The 16,383-nt window shown below is 37.7% G+C and overlaps 2 protein-coding genes across 3 annotated transcripts in view; one reads left to right on the top strand and one right to left on the bottom strand.

Moving 5' to 3' along the window:
* Positions 1-13,271, bottom strand: part of LOC149727032 (uncharacterized) — a 25,687-nt gene extending 12,416 nt beyond the window's left edge. Inside the window, exon 1 of the mRNA XM_089889978.1 lies at positions 11,844-13,271. The gene's annotated coding sequence lies outside the window, so the exon portion shown is untranslated. The remainder of the gene's footprint in view (positions 1-11,843) is intronic.
* LOC149727031 (uncharacterized) overlaps positions 1-16,383 on the top strand; it is a 20,815-nt gene extending 4,432 nt beyond the window's left edge. The window contains exons 2-17 of one of the 2 annotated variants that reach the window (XM_089889955.1): positions 1,754-1,876; positions 2,034-2,123; positions 2,488-2,548; positions 2,868-3,024; positions 3,789-3,993; positions 4,978-5,162; positions 5,565-5,742; positions 6,739-7,018; positions 7,664-7,813; positions 8,145-8,302; positions 10,479-10,574; positions 10,983-11,176; positions 13,267-13,416; positions 13,882-14,036; positions 14,643-14,780; positions 15,229-16,383. In XM_089889955.1, the coding sequence (XP_089746081.1) occupies positions 1,754-1,876; positions 2,034-2,123; positions 2,488-2,548; positions 2,868-3,024; positions 3,789-3,993; positions 4,978-5,162; positions 5,565-5,742; positions 6,739-7,018; positions 7,664-7,813; positions 8,145-8,302; positions 10,479-10,574; positions 10,983-11,176; positions 13,267-13,416; positions 13,882-14,036; positions 14,643-14,780; positions 15,229-15,595 (2,687 nt within the window). In that variant the 3' untranslated portion in view covers positions 15,596-16,383. Of the gene's footprint in view, positions 1-1,753; positions 1,877-2,033; positions 2,124-2,487; positions 2,549-2,867; positions 3,025-3,788; positions 3,994-4,977; positions 5,163-5,564; positions 5,749-6,738; positions 7,019-7,663; positions 7,814-8,144; positions 8,303-10,478; positions 10,575-10,982; positions 11,177-13,266; positions 13,417-13,881; positions 14,037-14,642; positions 14,781-15,228 lie in introns of both variants that reach the window. The other variant, XM_089889954.1, reaches the window with a different exon arrangement.

The raw sequence follows: 16,383 nt of genomic DNA, 5'->3' as shown, positions 1-16,383 counted from the left end.
GAAGTAACTTAAAGAGAAAAGAGGCCCCGCATGTTTGCTGTCGACTGCGGTTCCTTTTTTAATCTCTCATGGCAGTTACGACTTGAAAGCATATCATGCTATTTATTAAAATTTTAATTTGAAACCCGTTACTTTTGTGTGCGTTTTTTGTAAACGTATTAAGTTATAACGAAACGCATGCTGCTGTCATTGTGGGTGTATGTGGTATAACGACTGTCGTTGCCCGCCACGCAAAGGTAAATAAGTTGCATTTATTTATTGTTTTGCGTGCGAATCATTAGTAAGCGCACTAAGCTATGATGTAACTTATTTCACACCTTTCTCCAGGAGCAATTACGCTCGCAAATAACCGCTATATGAACTCTAGTCATCCGCCTTGGAACGCGTGCGACATTTTCCGCAAGGTTGGACACTTCAAAATTAACGCTTGCAAAAATCGGCCACTTCCCGCGCGGTTTAAGCAGTTCGCGGCCGTTTAATCCGATATGGCGAATGCCTACACGAAATAATTGTCGTATATGTCCAGTTCGTGCATGAGCTTTCTGGCCGTTAGATACTTTAATCCTATTGGCGATTTTTCATGGCGAAAAAATAAATAAACAGCGGGAAAGACTGTAAAAGGAATGACTGGTAACGTATGCACAAGCAAAATCACGCAGGGATGAATAGTTTTAAATTCTTTGACTAAATAAGGCAAAGTATGATATATTATGCGCATGTTCTTATAGCCCTGGCTTTTGCTTACGATTAAGGATCGTTTGTTTAATTACGAATTCTAAGTATGTGTTAAAGAGACATTTCATGATGTAGGCCATTAGGCTAATAGAATGCTTATGCCAATATAAATAAATGAATAAATGTAACTTATTTATCCACGCGTGGCTCAACAACAAAAATTGTTAAAATACGAGTGTTCTCTCATCATGGGCTATAAAAGGCAGACACCTCTTTGGCACGCGACGAACAAATATAGTGGGACGGGGGAAGATGGGACAGCATTTTATTCTATTTTCTCGTCTCATTTAGTAGTAAACAAAGAGAATTTAAAAAGTTATAAAACCGTATCTTCGCGACTCCTATAAACCGTTCCTAATTGTTTAAAACACGATCAGGATATTTGAATACTATTTGCTAAAGGTGTCCCGTCTTCCCTCATCCTATGCTATATACAACACACACATAATATGTATTTATAATAAACGCCTATACTGTACATAACCAAAATTGCACAGTTTTATGCTTAGAATTTATTTGAACTTTTAATACATAGCGATGAACGACTTAACGGTAATGACCAATTTATTAAGCTAATATGAAGCGTGCCAATACCCCATTTAATAAATCACGTTTTAGAAGTAAAATACTAGAAAGTCGCGCAGTTTCAGAAGTATCAATTAAAAATGAATGAATGAATGAATGAAACTTACTTTATGCTCGCGTGGCTGGAAAACGACAGTCGTTATCACACGGGTTTAACACCTCGTGCCAGCTTACGAGTTACCATGTATGTTACTTTGTGGATGATTGTTTTTTTTTGGATTTTTTCATTTTTTTTTTATGTATGGCTGATAATTTGGACAACCCATTAGTGGCCACTGGGTTGGAGCAATTGCCGTTAAGTGTCTTGCCCAAGGACACATACGCCCACAATGGTAGCAGCGACGAGCCTTGAACCCATTACCTAATGGTTACAAGCAGGCGCGCTAACCACTACGCCACGGCGCCGGGTAATCTTTCAAATTATTTTCTGCAGTGAACAGAAACGCCCGAATTGTAAATGTAACAGAAAAAGCAAATTTCATTCTCTACAACCCTGCCAACCTGACCGACTACGATCTAACAGTTACGTACACATGGGACGTACAAATACCAGAAGGTAAAAAAACCTTTTTTTTCTGGATTTTTTTTGTGGGAAATATAGACTGGTGTTACTTTTTTTAAAAACACGGTCAGTATATTTGGATATTATGTGCTACAGGTTTCCCATCTTGCCCCACATTAGTATGTATTGTAACAATGTGGTATAATTTTAGATGAGACTTTGGACGGGTTTCTCTACTGTTTTGAGGATGCCGATGCAGCTTCTATCGAAGCCCTATCGAAAAGAAGCATCCCGTTTCCTGGTAACTTCCTAATTTCGTGTCTTAACGCACAATTTTGTTTCTATTAGAAGTTTAATTTGAAAATAGTTAAAAATAAATGGCTCGTTTTTTTGTCTGCTAGGTGTAGCCACCACGCCTTTTTTCTTCCAAGTAAATATAAATCTGTTTTTAACGGTAAGCGTGTTTTAAGAACTGTTATTTTGTCGTTGTACCCTGTCTTTTCGTTTAAAATTTCTAAATCTTCGCTACCGTAATCGAAGAGACAAATAAATTTATGAATAATATGAGATTTTATTTTAACCGATACTGTTATGAAAAACAAATAAGCCATTGACCAGTACAGCGGGTGCGTGATATTACATTATTTAAACCAATATTTTCGCAGGTATATTCTCTTTTCCAGGCGCTGTCAACCCAGGCTTTCCTTCGTCTGACCCCCTAGCAGGGTAAGATTTTACTACAGCTTTTACCAAATACGTATCCGTATACATCAAGTTATATATTTCACTGTTATACTGTGGGCGTATCGGTCCTTGGGCAAGACATTGAACGGCAATTGCTTCAACCCAGTGGTCACTAATGGGTTGTCCAAATTATCAGTCATACAACATGAAAAATAAAAATTCCACCAAAAAATAACCACCCACAAAGTAATACACTCATAAGCTGGTACGAGGTGTAGGAAACGAAACACCCGTGTCATACCGACTGTCATTTTCGGGCCAAGCGAGGATAAAGTAAATTACCTTCATATATTTTACACAGGTGCCAACACTACATTAACAAAACGTTCTGGGTAACCGACCAAAACGGTAGTTATGTTGATTGCCCCTTTCCATGCGAAGACGAAATTGGTCCCCCTTGTGTTTTAAGCAGTGTATGTTCTACTTTAAGAGACAGAAGCTGTACAGCTGTCAATAAGGTATACACTATATATCAGATTATATATATTATAGTGGGGTGGGGGAAGATGGGACACTTTAACACATAATTTCCAAATAGCCTGATCGTGTTTTAAAGAATTAACAACGGTCTGTGGAAGTCGTGAGGATACGGTTTTATAATTCATTGAATGTTCTTTGTTTACAACCAAATAGAAAGAGTAAACTAAACGAAAAGGTGTCCCATCTTCCCCCCCACCCTACCATACATATTATCTAGCGCTCAGAGTTGACGGGTTCGAGGCTCGATGCTACTACCATTGTAGGCGTGCCTGTATTTCGGCAAGACACATAGTAGCAATTTCTTAAACCCATTGAACCATTTTGTGTTGACCAAGCTATCAGCCATACATAACAAAAAATAAAAATTCCAAAAAAATATTTACCTACAAAGTTACATACGAGGTAACTCTTAAGCGGAACGAGGTGTATGAAACCGAACACTCGTGTTATAACGACTGTCGTTGCCCCGCCACACAATTTTTATTCATACTTAAACTTAGTGCTTTTAAACCTTAACAATTTAATTTTTAACGTTTGATATTAAAAGCTCAAGATTTTAGTTTGAATAGGGTTAATAGTTCAAGCTGGGTATTTTGACGTAGAACGTAAAAAGCATGCGGTTCCTTCTACGAAATACAGTTTTCGGATCCGGCCAAAGTGCAATAAATATTTACTGTTTCCTGGAACCTAAAAATCTTTTCTGGCTTCTAAAATTTCCTAATTTCCGATATTTATACTTCAGTACACCAAAACCGCCACATTCGAAATCAGTTTTGGGAGAAAGTACTCGTTTATGGTTTATCCCTACACCGGCATGCAAGTCAGTTTAGACGGGACAGGAAGATCGGAAAAAGTTGTTCTTTTCTGCGGGCATCATCTGGTTGAAACTGTAGGAGTTCACCATTTAAAAGCGTATGAGTTTTGCCGCAGTGAGCAAAACATAAGTGGTAAGTTTTTACTCATAAAATTCTTAAGTTTTCGAAAAAATATTTTGTTATCAATTACGTGTTATTGAATTTTTTTATTCTCGAGACTTTAAAACGAAATTTAAATGGCCATTATTACATGTTATAGAATTGTTTTAAATTCTCAAGACTTTTGAAACGATATTTGTTGTGAGTTACGTGTTACTGACAGGTTTTATATTTCTTAAAACGATATTTTGATGGCCATTACGTGATGTTATTGAATTGTTTTCAAATTTCTATAGATTTTGAAACGACATTTTGCTGTCAGTTACGAGATTTATAAAATTGCTTTTGAATGCTATATTTAAATTCAATGTAATTTGCGGTTTTTCAATACACATACGGTTAATCAAATACACAATACAACATACATCTAATAACAATACTCCAGCCTATTTACTAAAGAACATAGCGGCCTATTTATACGTAACAAGCCTATTATACATAAACCGCTTTGGTCTAAAAATATTTAATATTTCTAAACCAACTGTTTTACATATAAGGATCGTGCTTTATGCGCACTTTTTTTCTTTTAAAAGATTAACTTGATAATAATTAAACCTAAATGGCTCGTTTGTCCGCTAGGTGAAGCGACCACGCTTATTTTCTTCCAACTAAATGTAAAAATGTTTTTACTGTAAGCGCGTTTTAACAACTGTTGTTTTCGCTATATCCTGTATTTTTGTTTAAAATAATTTTAAATCTTCGCTATCGTAATCCAAGCGACAAATAAAGTAATTCTTATACTACGGTGGGTAAGATGGGACACCTTTAGCACATAACATTCAAATATCCTGATCGTGTTTTAAACAATTAACAACGGTCCGTGGAAATCGTGAGAATACGGTTTTATAATTTTTTGAATATTATTTGTTTACTACCAAATGGGACGAGAAAATAGAATGAAAAGGTGTCCCATCTTACCCCACCCTACTATATTATTGAAACAAGAATATATCACAGAACTGTCAACTGCGTCCAGTCCGCCGTCCAATTTTCGACTATATCGAGTTTACGATAATTTTGATGATCATTCTGCCACAGTGGTGATACGATGGAAGGCCCCACACGACGTGGTACGGGGCAAAAGAGTTACACGCTACTTTTTCAAGATAGTGGGGCACGGAAAGGCCGACGTTTCTGAACGAGTGAGTAGGCTAGTGCACAATACGTTTTGAAAAATCACCAATTTTTGAAAAATAGTTTTTTAAAAAATTTAGTACTTTTTGGTCGTAACAAAAAAATAACCTCTATTTTTAACTGCTATATTGAGACAAATTGTATTTAATATTTATTATACTTCAATGCGCCTATATACTGTCTAATATACGTACACATTTTAAGATCAATAGTAGGGCGGGAAAATGGGACACCTTTCCATTCTATTTTCCGTCCCATTTGGTAGTAAACAAAGAACATTTAAATAATTTTAAAACAGTATCCCCTCGACTCCCATGGACCGTTGTTAATTGTTTAAAAAACAATCAGAATATTTTGATATTAAGTGCTAAAGGTATCTTACACCTTACTTCTACTTAAAAATTGCACAGGTTACTCAAGAATCTGACACGCCAGACACGTACTACAACGTAACGGTGACCGGGCTACAATACAATCAAACACACAGATTTACTGTGACACCAATCGTCGACCGAGAACCGTCAGAATGCGGCATTCTTGGCTGTCAGGAATACGGGGACCGAGCACACTTATCGTTCTTCATTCAAGGTGGGGGTATGTGTAAACTTTTCAATTTTCAGCACGCACTGGGACAGCATGAGCATGAAATACTAACAGCCAACCTTTACCGGCACCATGAGGCAGTCGGTATTACCACGCTGTTTTTAACCGAGAGGTAATAGGTTCAAGGCTCGTTGCTGATACCATTGTGGGCGTATGTGTCTTTGGGCAAGACACTAAAGGTGGCTGTACACAGTATCCGGCATGCGAATTTTCTTGCGAAGTCGTATGCAAGCCCATTACCGAGTTTCGCATGCGGCAGCGAAATCCAGATAAAACAGACAAAACGGACGAATTCCGGATACTGTATACAGCCACCTTTAATGGCTATTCCTCCAACTCTGTGTTTACTTATGGGCTGTCTAAATTGCCAGCCACACAGAAAAAAAACAGTCACTCATATAGTTATACGTGGTAACTCGTTGGCGGGCACAAGGTGTGTGCAACAGAACACACGTGTTATAACGACTATCGTGTTCCAGCCAGGCGAGGATAAAGTTACATTCAACCAAAAAAGGTTCACGGTCTAGCAGATACACTTATAACACATACTGCATGTTGTCATGCCACTTTTGTACAATTAAAACCTTAAAGAAGATACGTGGTTATGTCATTGCTTGTAATAAGAGCACAGGATATTAAATATGGGATTTTCCAAGAAACAGTGTAGGGGCTATTGCTGTACTGTATGACATAGTACTTAATCTGCATATTATCTTATAAAGCGCAATATCCTGTACGTTTATCACTAGGATTTTATATACGTTGCAATATGACTTGCAAGTAACGAATCATTTCTTGTATTAAAGTTGGGGTAAGATGGTCCATGTTTTATTCTATTTTCCGGTCATTTGGTAGGAAACAAAGAATATTTACAGAATTTCATGACCGTTGTCCCATCTTACCCCACCCTACTATATATATAAAGCAAAAAAAAAAGAAAAAAAAGAAAAACGAAAATAAATGCAACCAAATACGTTCCAGATGTGGACGCCTGCAGTGTTATAGCGGGTACGAATAAAACAACATACTGTGACGAGCATGCAGATTGCGTGGACGTAAAACCCAACAGAATCTACCCAGCAAACTGTAGCTGTTGGCCAGGGTACTATGGTAACGGGGTTCTAGAAGTATGGGAAAACGGAGAGGGGTGTAAGAATGTAAACGCCTGTTTGACGAGGTTGGATTCGAACCATGTTTGTCACCCTAATGCGCTCTGTGAGGACGACGAGCCACCGAGTATGAGTGCTTCATGCAGTTGCCCGTAAGTCATAGATTTATTTATCCTTGGAAAAGAAAAAACGACTATTGCTTAAACCCAGTGGTCACTAATGGGTTGTCAAAATTGTCAGCTATACAAAATAACACTCTCAAAGTTACATACGTGGTAACTAGTAAACAGGCACGAGCTGTATGAAATATAACACACGTGTTTTAACGACTGCCGTTGCCCCGCCATGCGAGAGTAAATAAGTCACATTCATTCAGCATTAATCGTGATTGCAGCTTATATACGGTAGGGTATACGATGTTATGTGCGAACGGTATCAGTACTATAAAAAATTTACAGTTATTACAATTGCAATTCTTGAAACGTATTGGTTTCTATTCTATATTGGCAAGGTCCTACAGCGAGGCAAGTTATAGGCATTAATAGCCAGATCCTATTATAAAAATACCCTAGAACATTTGTGTTTTTTGAACCTTGACCTGAACCCCAAATTCCACTGGTTCTCAATGGATACGAACGTTAGACCTCGCCCATGTACAATAGAACGTGGTTAATCGTATGTATATTAGACTTGTTTACCATCCTGTTCTGCAGTTCAGCACGGCTGCATTGAATTTAACACCCAACCTTTTTGTTCTGTTGTTGCAATGCAAATAACGCAGATTGAGGTTTTTACAGACAGGGATACTTTGGCGACGGCTACCGCAACGGTTCGGGGTGTACTGAGACACGGTTTGTCATTGGTATAGCAGTTGGTGTCCCACTTGCCCTGTTGGCCGCGTGTGTACTTTTCTGCTCGGCACGAAGATACCAGCGACTACGGAAAAGGTGAAACGAAAAAAAAACAAAATGGAGATTTCTTGAATTATTTTTTCATCACGATCTGGCACGGAAATGTGCTTGCACAACAATGTTATGCAAATTGGGGTTTGCCCAACGTGGTATAACGTATATAACAAGAATTTATGTTTACCACAATACTTTGTCAACCCAGTGATCCCTATAATGGGGTGTCTAAATTATCCGCCATGCAGAAGAAAAAACAGTCACCCACCAAGTTGCATAAGTTGTAACTCGTAAGCTGGTACGAGATGTTTAAAACAGAACATCTGTATTTTACGTTGTATTCACCGTATACATGTCAAACCATATTTTACAGGGCTTTGGATCTTAAGATATCTAAATTCGTGGTCGGGAGCAGTTATACCTCACCGTTAGTTCTGGCAAACAATAATATCACACCCAACTCATCAGCTCAATACGATTCAGTGTTTGGTCGCAAATGGGAAGTCGAAAGAGACCAGCTTACTCAACTCGGTAAGGACTTGCTGTGCAATTAGTTTTAATCCGTAAAAGAGGTACTTTATGGAACACCTTGTATTTTAAGTAACTTCGTATTACTCTATAGAAGGTCATACAAGCGTTTACAATATTCTACAAAAGCATTTTGCGTTGAAAAATAGCTCCTAATGGCAAAAAACGGCATGAAAGCACATGTGCGGGTAATAGGCGAAGTTTTTGACCTATACACTCAAGAGTTTAGTGTGACCTCTTTAATTACATATAGTTATAAACATTCCAGCCATTATAGGTTACAACAGTTTTTCAAAGCAACTACATTCGTGCAGTGACTAGCGGTATTACCGCCTTTTCTCAGCGGAATTCAGTGGTGTAAGCCATGTAGAAAATATCGACAGCTTACCGGAACGTTATTAAATATGATTGAGTGAACAGCGTTAGGTTCTCGCTAAATAAAAAGTTCGCGACCTTGGCGGGGTGGGTGTTAAACCGAATTAAATTTTCCTCGCTATGCAACAACTTTAAAGTTGTCTTTAATCCGTTTACAAAATTTCTTGGCAAAAAGAAGGGCGGTGACTTTGTGTTCTAGAACCAAATGGTTAAGGTTTCGGTGTACAGTCTGCAAATTACTTGCAATCGGCAATTGTTACCGCAAGCTGTATGGTATCGGTTTGTTTATTATTCAAAAACCGCTGTTGATTCGAGCTCTGATTAGACGCCTGAAAGAATTTGCATGCTAACACAGTAACGAGTGCGGGGCGCAACTACTGGCCCTAAGCAGGCACTGGGAGATCACTCGCGTGAACTTATATACGGTATAGGGCAATTCGGTTTGCATTCCAATTAATAACTAACGTTCGTGTAAACAATCTCTCAAGCTAAATCATATCAAGCTTCATTTGTTTAGAAAACACGCCAAACTCGGCCCAGGGCTTTCGCCTGAGTACTAAATAATATGCGCTTTATTTCCCGAACTAACCGCGCCAGAGTATGATTAGATTGGAAATAAACAAACGGATAATGCCTCCCGTTGCTTACAGTTTCGATAAATGACAAAAACTGCAATCGGAAATAGGCTTAACTAAAGCAATATGCGCATAAACAAGTTGGACGTATGTTATATCCCTTAATAACTGTGCAGCAGTCAAACAGTACCATGCCTGTTAGTAACGGTAACGCATCAAAGTAGGGAGGGGGTAAGATGGTACGTATGGGGTGGGGTAAAATGGTACGCGTTTTCATTCTCTTCCTTCGTCTAATCTGGTAGTATCTAGTATCTTGGTAGTTTTAACAATTCAAAACGTTTTTTTTATAGCCGTGAGGATATACCGTTATATAAATCTTTAAATTTTCTTTATTTGGTACCACATGGGACGAGAAAATTGAATAAAACATGTCCCACTTTACCCTATAACCCATAGGTTGGTATAATATAGTAGGGTGGGGGGAGCAGGGACACCTTTAGCACATAATATTGAAATATTCTAATCGTGTTTTAAACAATTAACAACGGTCTATATAGGAGTCGTGGGGATATAGTTTTATAATTCTTTGAACGTCCTTTGTTTATTACCAAATGGGGTGAGAAAATAGAATAAAAAGCTGTCCCATCTTACCCCACCTATTACTATATATATATACCTTCTAGCGCGATTACGAAATTTTATTTTCCAGCATATGGCTTGTTTACGATTCGCGTACTAGCGTATCGTGCTCAATTTCACGTTTTACCTAAAAATAGTCGACAATATCCGAAGCCAGTACAAAAGAAAGCGATCAACTTGAATTCTTGACCTCGTACAAATCTCGTCGTTCGGCTTAATCTACTTCGTAGAAGGTGACCAGGGTTTACACAGCGGGTTTTTATCATGATTTTTAGACGGGGTTTTGGTCGGTTGGAGATATTATCTAGTTTTCGGCGTTTTTTTCATTTCGCAGCGACAACTATCAACTACAATCTGAGATTTAAGTTTACAGAAGTGATTTAAATTTTTGCGATAAAATTTTACCTGTCTCTAATTTGGATCCCGCGAGTCCATTATCTTTTGCATCAAGTCAACATGCGTTCAAATCGCTATTTCAATCACTCTGTCCAGGAAACGGAATGATTTTATTCGAAAAATACGGACGGGAAATTTCAATACAAACTCAATAAACAGTTGTTTACTTGGATTTAAATCATATTAACTTGCAGAGGTCATTGGGAGAGGGAACTTCGGGGTTGTCCACAAATCACAGTGGTTGAAAAACGACACAGAAACTACTGTTGTGGCCACGAAATCGTTAACTGGTATGTTGGTTTTATTTAAAGATCTATAGTTTATTGTAAATTACTGCATTTTGACTTGCATAGCACTATGGGGGAAGATGGGACACCCGTACCACATAATATCCAAATATCCCGATCGTGTTTTAAGCAATTAAAATGGGTCTATGCGAGTTTTGAGGATACGGTTTTATAATTCTTTAAATGTTCTTTGTTCACTACCAAATAGAACGAGAAAATATAATGAAAAGGTGTCCTATCTCCCTACTGTATATGCCATAACTGGTATGTCATTTTTAATTAGAGATGTGTAGTTTATTGTTGATGTATTTTTGGGTCTTATAATTTGCATGCGATCATGTCCCCACGCACGTAAATCACGTTTTTATCGTTCGGAGATCACGATTTTAATGTACGTGTACTCCTATACAGGCGCGTACACGTCGATACATAAAGAAGATTTCCTCGCTGAAATGGCTCTGTTAATTTCACTTGGGCCGCACCCCAACGTACTAAGCGTACTAGGGGTTTGCACGTCGATGTGTTCTGAAGATACGTCGCCTCTGCTGCTTACCGAATACATGCCATACGGAGACTTACTGCATTTCTTATGGAGCGCCAGAGAGGTAAGAACCCCAGGCGTGGCCTGCATGTCGTGACTGGACTGGACCAGTTTAATCTGGTTTAATCTCGCGCAGCACGATTTAAAACTAAAGGTCGCATATTTACAAGAGTACGATTGTGGAATTACCGAACTGCGATTCGGTAAAACGCCAACGAACAAAGTCATGCTTGTTACTCGCTTTCGAAATAGTTCAAAATTTTCCGAATGACTCGGATTTAAGAAGAAATCTATTAACATTTAAAAAAATTACAAAACGGTAAAACGATGGTATAGTACTGTGGGGTAATATGGGATAGCGTTAAAACCTAAATCGCATTTTCCTAATCGTATTTTGAACAATTAACAACGCTCTTTTAGAGTCGCGTGGCTACAGTAATATAATTTTAAATAAATATTTTGTCCCATCTTATTCTGTAATTATAACATGTCCCATTTTACCCCACTTCACCATACGCCTATACTGATGTCACAATTACCTATATACGTTGAGTAATTCGCCGCTCAAGTAAACAACGTGAACGTTATTTAAAGGGCGCAGTAATTTATACCTATCGACTACTAAAATGTATGTTTTAGAATAGGCTATAAGCCATTGTACAACAAAATGCAGAAAAGCTTAAAATAATTAGGTACAAAAACACTTACCGATAGCATACAAAAACACTTACCGATAGTTTTCTGAAGTACAACTACCTGAACATGCAACGGTTTTTAATTAAATACACAAACATATTTAAAAATATTACTATAGCGCTGCACTGATAAACACGAGATATAAATAGTTAACTAAAACTGTATACTACTGAGGCAAACTGAAAAGTAAACAAGAAAAACAACGAACAAACGAAGAAAGGCAGTCGCCGGCGCTTATTGCAAAAACGCGCCAATTCTATAAGAAACTCAAAACTGCACGGTTGAGTAACTTTAAAATGTGTAGTAAGTAACCGAACGGGAATGTGTATTAACCTAAATGGGTTGCGGTAAAATAGTACCTGTTTTCATTTCATTTTATGATCTTATTTGGTCGTAAACAAAGAACTTTACACAATTATATAACCGTATCTTTACGACTGTAAAAGATCGTTGTTATTTGTTAAAACGTGATTGGAAAATATGGGGTATTATGAGCTAACGAAATCCATCTTACCCCACAAGATATAGTAGGGTGGGGGGGCAGATTCAAAGAATTTTAAGTAGGGTGGGGGAACATTCAAAGAATTTTAAAACCATGACCTCACGATTTCCATAGACCGTTGTTAATTGTTTAAAACACGATCAGGATATTTAGTTATTATGTGCCAAACGTGTCCTGTCCTTCCCCACCCTGCTATATATCAATTTAGTTTGTTTTAAACTTTTTAATATTTATTGTTATAGGTTACTTTTTTTGACCATCGTTTAAACGTCTACAGTGCAAGCAATAAATGCTTATCTTTTGCGACTGCGTATATACGTTTGGCCTTTATCATTCCTGCGCGTTTGAAATGCGCGTGGTAAGCGGATTTAGCAAAGACGAAGCCAACACTTAAGCTAGCAGCGCAAAACACGGGTTTAAAAACCCGCAGCGTTATCGCGTTCTAGCAAATTGTTGGGTAAAAACTGACATGTATCCGGCGTGCGATAGAGAGAAAAAATGCTGACCAGCAAACACTCAAAAACAACTAATTATAGAGAGTTCCCGACCGAAGGTTGATGTAACGTTAATTCGATTACTGGCTTGTCTACTTTATTCCACCCTATATTTAAACAGCAAGGTGTTATTTATTCGTTTTGTGTCAATGTTATGATTAAGCTATTGTTAAGAAGACGTTCAAATAATGTTATGTACCCAATTTAGTGTTCGATTTACGGTAATTTACAGTTTTAGTTTAACGTATATAGTACTGTGGGGTAAGATGGGATACAATTAGCACCTGAATCTCATATTTCCTGGACGTGTTTTGAACAATTAATAACGCTTTTTGAGATTTAGTGGGCTATGGGTATTCTCTTTGTTTACTATTAAATAAAACGAGAAAAGATTATGAAAACATGTTCCATTTTTACTCTATACCCTAAATTAAACAAAGTTATCACTGTATAATATTACAGTCTGCGAAGCGACGCGCTGATCCAGCTTACGATTTCACGGAGGCAAGTCTGTACAACATTGGTCGCCAGGTGGCGTGCGGGATGCACTTTTTATTTCGCTCAAAAGTCATACACGGTGACGTAGCTGCAAGAAACATCTTGGTTGGGAAGGTAAGTGTAAACGGTTTATATATAAGTTATTGAGGTTCTATATATCATTGGAAATATTCACCCGGCGCTGTGAAACATTGAGTAGCGCGCCACATTCAGTTTAGATGAAATGATATACCGTATACGGTCAAGTTTCGACGCTGCTACCATTGTACGCGTGTTTGTCCTTAATTGCTCCGACCCAGTTGTCTCTTATCGGTTGTTTAAATTTTCTGCAATACAATAAAAAAAATGACTTCGCAAAAATAGTTACCCACAAAATTAAATATATTATCACAGACAAAGTTACTTACGTGGTAACTGGTATATGATCACAAAAGACATGAGGTTTATGAAACAGAACACCTGTGTTTTAACGACTATCGTTACCCGATATGTGATTATAAATAAATTCTATTCATTAAATTTTTCTATTCTAAAATATACGTTTTGTATGCTGCACAAGTTACATGTTTTTTGTTGCAGAACTTAAAATGCAAAATCTCCGACTTCGGTCTAGCAAATGATGTATACAGATACGGTCTAATCAAGGGCTCCACCGAGCGACGAGTACCTTTCAAATGGGTGAGCCCTGAAAGAATGCTTGGCGGACAAGTCCCAATTACGTGGCGCAGTGACGTGTGAGTAACTTTGTTTATAAAATGACGATTCAGAAAATGTGCCCACGGCTAAACTGACTTACATAAGTATTTTTGGTCATTTTAATTCTCCAAAACAAACGAAGATTTTTTGATCAAGCGGTTTTTATCGCGATATGCGTACGGAGATATGAGATTGCTTGTATGGAGTCTACTGTAAACTTAATTAAACTTGCGCCAATGCAATGTCAGTCTGCTGCTGCAATCGTTGCGTGTGGCTTATCGCTGCTACTATTGTGGGCGTATGTGTTCTTGGGCAAGACACTTTACGGCAATTGCTCAAACCCAGTGGTCACTAATGGAATGTCCAAGTTGTCAGCTACACAGAAATACAAAATTAAAAAGTTAAATAAAACTAACCAACCGCAAAGGTGCACACACGTGGTATAACTTGTAAGCGGGCACGAGGTGCGTAAAACAGAACACCCGTGTTATAACCACTGTGATTGCATCGCCACGCGAGATTAATAAAGTTGCACTCATTTATTTCGTCGTGTTTTATCTGATATTAACTTTTACAAAAAATAACACCACATATAAATTACGATATAATTTCAATTTAGATTAACATTTATTTCTATTATGTAGCTGGTCGTTTGGAATTCTGTTGTACGAGATGGTCACGCTAGGTGGCGCCCCGTACCCTGGAATGGATCACGTGACAATACTGAGTTCACTGAAAAAAGGATACAGAATGCCAAGGCCAGATTCTTGTAGTGAATATTTGTAAGCTAATTTTTCATTTAAACATAACTTTGTTCCATAGAAGTGGAATACATTTCGTGAATCTAACCCTGGTCTGGTGCTTATAAAGTTGGGCGATTCTTGGGTAAAAATACAATAAGGATCTGGTACTACGAAATATGTATATCGGTCAAAATTCAAGTCCAACAAATTGTATAAAATAAGGGATATATATTTCGCCCTTATGGCATCGTCACTCTCTTTATTCACTAGACTCATTTTCGATAGGCGTAGCATTTTAGGATTTGCTATCAAGATACCCCGAATGTTCAACTTTCAGAGCCATAATACATAGCACTTAGCCTGTTAACTAGCGTTCACGGTCAGGAAGCATGGGGATTTAAGAGCTCACGGTATCCCATCATTTCCTATAGTACCATACCCTTATAGCTTATGGCTGTTAACATAAGTTTTTGATATGTTTCTGTAGGTATAAAGTCATGATGGATTGTTGGGAATGGACAGCCATAAAACGACCGACATTCATCGACCTTGAAGAACGTTTGAAGAGCGTTGACTGTATGACAAGTTCCTCCATACAAGCTATGGAAACTGTCGATACGTCTAAATACGAAGCGGATATCGGTCGAAGGGACTTAGGTCCAGAAACGTCTGAAACGGCCCAGGATGGGCAGCGCTGTACTGACGATGCAGTGATTTCAAATGTAGGAAATGGTGTACAAGAACAAGAAGTTTCCAGGCAGAATGAAACGAATGGAGTCGGGAGCACACAACATGATTTTGGAAATGGGTTCTGGACAGGCGATTTATTTGTGCGCCTTGAATCAGACGCATAACTTTTCTACAGTTCCACTGTACGTAGAAATTGACTCAAATACCCATAGATCTCAATTCTTTTCAACTCAGGATCTTGGAACGTGAACAGCATACCACACAAAAACGATATGCAGATAGTATGGGGTGAGATTCGAAACTTTTATCAAAAATATTCCATTTTTCCGAATTGTGTTTATCAGTTAAAGATATTTTTTAAGTGATACGGTTATATAATTCTTTAAATGTTCTTTGTTTACTACCAAATGGGTCGATAAAAGAGAATGAAAACATATCCCATTTTGCCCCAACTTACTATACTTGCAAATGACCGGTTATCCTTTTGAATACATAGCAATCATATGAAGTAAAAAGATGTAAAAAAACTCCTACAGGCAAAATGCGTGTCCGCTATATATATATAGCAAAGTTTCTTTATAGTAGGGTGGGAGAAAACGGGACACCTTTGGCACATAATATCCAAATATTCTGATCGTGTTAAACAATTAACAGCAGTATATGGGAGTCGTGCGGTTTTTTTTATAAGTTTTTTAAAGTTCTTTGTTTATGACCAAATGAGACAAGAAAATAGTATTAAAAAGTGTTTCATCTTCCACCACCCTACTATATATCCATGAACGAACAAAATACCACAGTACAGTTTTCAGCATAAAACATTAGAAAAGAATGTACCAGGAAAAAAATCTAGGTTATCGTTACGAAAAAATGATTTATGCATGTCTAACGTTGTTGTTTTACTTTTGTGTTTCGTCGCGTATTTGATTAAATGTAATCGAAAACAAAAAAAAGA

Source organism: Ciona robusta, chromosome 12 (assembly GCF_009617815.1).
Source record: "Ciona robusta chromosome 12, ASM961781v2".
Classification (NCBI taxonomy): Eukaryota; Metazoa; Chordata; class Ascidiacea; order Phlebobranchia; family Cionidae; genus Ciona; species Ciona robusta.
This window is presented reverse-complemented; position numbering and strand designations above follow the sequence as displayed.